The sequence below is a fragment of the Pteropus vampyrus genome, unplaced genomic scaffold (genome assembly GCF_000151845.1).
Source record: "Pteropus vampyrus isolate Shadow unplaced genomic scaffold, Pvam_2.0 Scaffold24, whole genome shotgun sequence".
Taxonomy (NCBI): Eukaryota; Metazoa; Chordata; class Mammalia; order Chiroptera; family Pteropodidae; genus Pteropus; species Pteropus vampyrus.
The window spans coordinates 4237500-4243578 of record NW_011888805.1 but is presented as its reverse complement, the minus strand read 5'-3'; the positions used below and the strand labels follow the sequence as shown (position 1 = coordinate 4243578).

At 35.4% G+C, this 6079-nt stretch overlaps 1 protein-coding gene across 1 annotated transcript in view; it reads left to right on the top strand.

Moving 5' to 3' along the window:
- UTRN (utrophin) overlaps positions 1 to 6079 on the top strand; it is a 472032-nt gene that overhangs the window by 197656 nt on the left and 268297 nt on the right. The window contains exons 41-42 of the mRNA XM_023528331.1: positions 3526 to 3676; positions 4882 to 5057. Coding sequence (XP_023384099.1) covers positions 3526 to 3676; positions 4882 to 5057 — 327 coding nt within the window. The remainder of the gene's footprint in view (positions 1 to 3525; positions 3677 to 4881; positions 5058 to 6079) is intronic.

Below are 6079 nucleotides of genomic sequence, written 5' to 3'. Positions count from 1 at the left end.
TCTTCTTCTCTCCTAAGAATGTCTCCTCACTTATTCATCCTCTGTATCTTCTTTATTGGCCATCACTACTGTGTGAACAAAGGTCAGACTTCTCATCTTGAAATTAGAAGCTTTTTAACAGTGTTCTCCAGATGGTCTGGTTTCTAATACTTTGTACATATTGCTCAAAAAGTTTTCTTCACTCAATTTATGTAAATTTGGTTAAATTTTTTCTTGCTTTCTTTACTGTCCCAGTTTCTGATTCTTACTCAGAATTCCATCTTCTACCAGGAATAGTTTTCTTTCTTAATTTCATTATTCATTCTTTCCCCATCATTTAAAAAGTTTTTGAAATTCGATTTTATCAAAAAGGACTTCACCCATTCACCTACCTCTGTATACCTATCTGTTTATTTTTTTCATGCACCATTTGTTTGATGAATATTTATTGAGTACAGAATAATGCAAAGTACGTGCAGCCACATGTATGTAGTTCTAGGGGATTAAAAGTCAGGTAATAATAGAGACATATAGACTCTCAAGGTCCAAAGTTATATAGTAGAGAAAAGTAGACGGGCTCTTATTGAACAATGCATGGTGCTGTGATGGGGATGATGCAGTAGGCCATGTTAGGGACCCTGAGGGAGAAGGCTTCTTGGAGGTTCTGAAGTTATAGAGGGAACACTGCATTACACACGGTGAAGGAGTAGAGAGAATGTAACATTGAATAAGGTCATAGAGAAGAGAGAGTGTGATGCTTCTGAGGAATCGAAGATAGTCCAGTAGAGCTTGAACTCATAGCAGAAAGATAAAACCAGAAAGGTCTAAAGGGACCATATAAGAAGGACCTTGTATATCATGTTAAGTAGTTTATATTTTACTCTGAGAACATCAGGGAGCCATTGCAGTATTTTAACGGGGGTGGGGGGCGCGGGGGGTGACAGTTTGATGAATGTAGAATGGATTAGTAGAGGACAAAACAGAGCTAGGAGAGCCATCTGTGTTTGACACATGATAACTTGATTAGGAAAGTAGTTGTGGAAGTGGAAACTAGGGGAAAATTTGAGAATTAAATAGTTAAATTAATAAAATATAAGATTCATGGGGTGTTGGAGTAAGGAAGAAGGAAGAATAAATGTGATCCCCAAGTCTTTGGCTTGAGGATGTAAGTAGGGATGGTGCCACAGTTGGAGACTGGGGACACAGGTGGTAAGATGAGTTTGTGGGGGAAGATAGCAAGGCCAGTGGAATATTAGAGATAGCAAACTTAAATGTTTTTAGTTCAAATCTAAACCCAGGGTGGTGGATGGCTTGAACTTTGAGTCCTTTGACTCTGTGGAAGAGTTTATAGCCCTTCACAGTTCTGTCCTGCCTCCCATACAAGCTGGCTGGATTGACAGATGAGGTGACGTCTTTGCAAATGCTTCCTGAACATGGCTCTCCTGTTTCATTTTTTTTCTTAACATCTCTTTCCTATTTAATATATAGCTCTACTGCTTAGATTTATTTGAAATTTAGTTTCTGTTATGGCGATAATGATCTTTATTAGGTTTAATGTTTACATTCTCCAAGCATTTAGAACTTTGGAGCAGCCATTCTAGCAACATTTTCTGTTCATTATTGCAGCATCTCAAAATTCAGAATTTGTGTTTGTTATTTAGTTACTGCACTTTTTTTCTTCTTCTTTTTTTTTTTTTTTTTACAAACAATAATGAAGACTGTCTTAATATCTCCTCACAGTATTTTGTTTGAAGTGCTCTTAATTTAGTTATGCTCAATAGAACGATGCTTCCCTGTGGGCACTCAACCAATATTAACTGAATTTTCAAAATTATTTTCACAGAAGAAGGAAATATAAGTATTATTTAGGAGTTAGCAATGTGGGGGACCATTTTGTTATTTTTTAAAAACAATATTATATTTTTATTGTATAAAGTAAAAATTTCATTAATATTATTGAAATCTCAGATATCTTTTAAAGCTGTCCCAGCATCATTGCTCTAAACAAAGGGCAGAAGGAAATTCTTTAGGATCCTAGTCCAACAAAGCTTTTCCTTTTTATACTTATTTTGTGTGTTCCAAATATGACAAACACTGGAGTTTGACTTCATATCATTTCTAAAGGAGTTAGGTTTAGATGGATCTTGCGAGTATCATGCTAAGTGAAATAAGTCAGACAGAAAAGTACAAGAACCATATGATTTCACTTATATGTAGGATGCAAAACAGAAAGCAACAAATGAATAAACAAAACCAACCAACCAACCAACCAACCAACCAACCAACCAACCAACCAACCCATACACACAGACAATAGTATGGTGGTTGCCAGGGGGGAAGTGGGTGGGGGGAGGATGAAGAGGGTCAAATTTATGGTGACAAAGGAAGATTAGATTTTGGGTGGTGAACATACAACGTAATATACATATGATATGTTATAGAAATTGTATACTTGAAACTTATAAATGTTCTTAACCAATGTCTCTCCAATAAACTTAAGTAGAAAAAAGTAAAGGAGGTAGGTTTAAATAGACATCTCAATAATCCCTTGTCTCATTGCCTAACCGGAGCTTTGCAGGCAGTTCAAATGATCGGGACATTCTGGATTAGTCACTGCACAGACTGTGTCAGTCTCCTGGGGCTGCCATAATGAGATACCACAGACAAGATGGCTTAAATAATAAACATTTATTTTCTCTCAGTTCTGGAGGCTGGAAGTCCAAGATCAAGGTGCCAGCAGGGTTAGTTTGTAGCGAGGCCTCTCTTTCTGGCTTACAGATGGCCACCTTCTTCTCCCTGTGTCCTTCTATGGCCTTTCCTCTGTGCTGGCTCACACAGAGAGAAAGATATCTCTGGTGTCTCTCCCTCTTATTAGGACACCAGTCCTGTGAGGGTTAGGACCCTAGCTTTATGACCTTATTACCTCATTTTTAAAATTACCTCCCTAAAGGCCCTATCTCCAAATACAGTCACTTTAGGGGGTAGGGCTTCAGCATATGAATTTGGGGGGATACAGTTCAGTCCATCACACAAAAACAATGGAGTGAAAGGAAATCTGAAGTGTTTTGGCCTTTGGGTTTTGTTCTACCTGGGAAATAAGTATTCTGGAAGTAAAGCACTATAATTTTTTCCTAAGGGACTAGAGTAATTAATCATATTTTACATTTCATTGTATTTGAAATGGTAAGTGTCTAAAGTTGGGTGGGTTAACTGCCTGCAGCTAATCAATCTCAATTTTCCAAGCCAGAAAAGGCTCTTTTCAGTTAAGAAGCTGCCTAGTGTGTGTGTATGTACGTGTGCCGGCATGTGTGTGAGGGGAGGAGACGGTATGCATGCCCTTTGTTTTGTTCTTGGTGGGATGCATGTTTCTCTAAAAGAAATCATTAACTAATCCACTACGAAAACTGATCCTGTAGAGCAGTGAGCTGTGAATTCACTTGTCTGGGGGCTTTCCATTTAAATTAGATTCAAATTTTCTTAGAAAAATTGCTCTGGACATCCCTGGAAAGTTTGGAAACCTGTTTTATTTTGTTTGTTGTGCTTTAGTTATTTTGATAGGGCTGTGGAAGAATGGAGGCAGTTCCATTGTGATCTCAATGACCTCACACAGTGGATAACGGAAGCCGAAGAATTATTGACTGATACCTTTGCTCCCGATGGTGGCCTGGATTTAGAGAAAGCGAGGATACATCAGCAGGTGAGTGTTTTCTATCAGAGGATGGGGGTCTGCTAAAAAGCTGGCATGTTTATTTAGTATGTAGCATTTAAAACATTTGGAAAGTAGGGTCTAAATATATAAATTTTTCAGGAGTATGTAGACAATCTGTAATTTGTGTTTCAGCTCTAGTTTCCAGTTTCAAAGGTTTAAGAAAAACTGCAATTTTCAATTTTTACATTTTTTTAATTAAGATTTTAAAGAAACTTAAATTAAAAATACTGTTTCGTGGTAAATATGAAAAACGATTTTATTTTTAAAATTTTGTATTCAGAATAACATTTGTAAAATTTTGTGCCTAAGACTATATCCAGGGACAGAAAGATAACAGAATATCTCACCTCTGTTTTTTGTACTTAAACACTTAGGCATTTTATTTCCTCTTTTCATTATTGATAATTATCACAAGAGTAAATCATTCTTGAGCTATATCAGGACAGCTGCTCATGTAAGTCTAATTCAGTCTGGAAAATATAACACAGTAGCTAAACCAGTTCTGCTGACAATAAGTCTTCAAAAATAATGGTTGAAAGCAAGCAAAATTTCAGGTTACCATTGTTAAAAAAATACTTTTTAATTAATTTTTTAATGCATATTTTACATAGGGAAGTTAGTGAATGCTTTTATTTTTCTCATATACTTGTTAATGCATTTTTATTATTTTTAGAGTTATAGATAAGTGCTTAAATTCTATTTTAAAATACTCTTTTAAATTTGTTGCTTAAAAATTTACAGACCAGTGAAGCAGTGTCTTAATAAAATACCCATTGAGGTTTACTTATCTATGGTAAGACATAAAGGTATATGGGTTTGTTTTTCTTTTTAAGAGATGCTTTCAAGCATATATTTTGGAGAAGATAAAGATCCACTTTAATCAAACATGACTGATGCTTATGCTTCAGTATTTTAAACAGCTGTTATTTATTTCATGTTTCTGTCCCATTTCACTGTATTTTGCCTTATGATATTCATGAGAATGGGTTAGATTTCAAAATAGCTTTTATTTAGTATGTACAGTGAAACGTAATTAAATTGTTTTAAAATGCTTTTTTCATGATCATAAAATACCCTTCCAGGACTTTGTTACCTTAACACTCAAATTTGACGCCATGATACCTGGGCATTCACTACATTAAGAATAGTTTAATCTAGTAATCTAATTAATCTTGGGTTGTGCTCTATTACAGGAACTCGAAGAGGGGATCAGCAGCCACCAGCCCAGTTTTGCAGCACTAAACAGAACTGGGGACAGGATTGTCCAGCAGCTCTCTCCCAGTGATGGAAGCTTCTTGAAAGACAAGCTGGCGGGTTTAAATCATCGCTGGAGTGCAATCGTTGCTGAAGTAAGGGATCGTCGGCAGAGGTGAGTTAGCTGTGATGACTTAAGGGCACAGGGGTAACGCTCTTTTGGGCAGAGGCTTTTTAAGATGCAATTAGATGAGTTCAAAGTTCTTTTTCTATCTGATATTACAATAGTTTTTCTGACATTTAAGACCTCCTCTCTCCATGTTTTACATTTTTAGAATACTGCTCCTTACTGTATTTTTAGGCTGTCCATAAAGTCTCACTTTTCTATGCAGGTAGCATATGTATAAAAAATGCCTTATTTCTTTTATTTCTGTTTATTATGATGTGGTGACAATGTGGCAGGAACTTGAAATAGTTGAAAGAACATTCTGGACTTTTAGTCTGAAGATCTGAGTTCAGGGTCAGGCCTCTGACTTACTCATTTCCTGACTGGGCCTCGTGGTTTTCATTAGCAATCTCTCTCATTAGGTCATTTTTACTGTAAAAGGGTGTGCTGTACCTTTATCAGCATCAGTGCTTCATACATAATATAGTTCCTCTTCTACGTAATATAATAAATATGATGTATTATTGTTTGTTTTTATGTTACAATGCCCCAGATTTTATTAGGGTGTCTCCTGGTTGTAAACATGTTTACCAGTGAATATAATACTCAACATTATACATATTATTTTACACATTACTTTAAAATTATTTGACGGTTTTTTTTTTTTTGAGATATCTATGTTTAATAGATAATTTCTACTTTGCTTAATACCTTCCATTTTATAGATGACCTTTTTTGGAAGGATTAATGGTAGTTTTGGTTAAGAAGTCCCAGATATTTTTTCTGCTAATTTTAACTTTGTAGATGATGAATTATTTTAGTGATAAGCTATTGTTTTGTTAAAAGCTAATCTTTTTCAAGTCCAGTATAGGCATACCTTGGAGATAGTGAGGGTTTGCTTCAATATCTGCAAAAAAGCGAATATCATAATATAGAGAATCACAATTTTTTCCCAGTGCTTATAGAAGTTACATTTATACCATATTGTAATCTGTTAAGTGTGCAATAGCATATGTCTAAAAAAAAAAAAA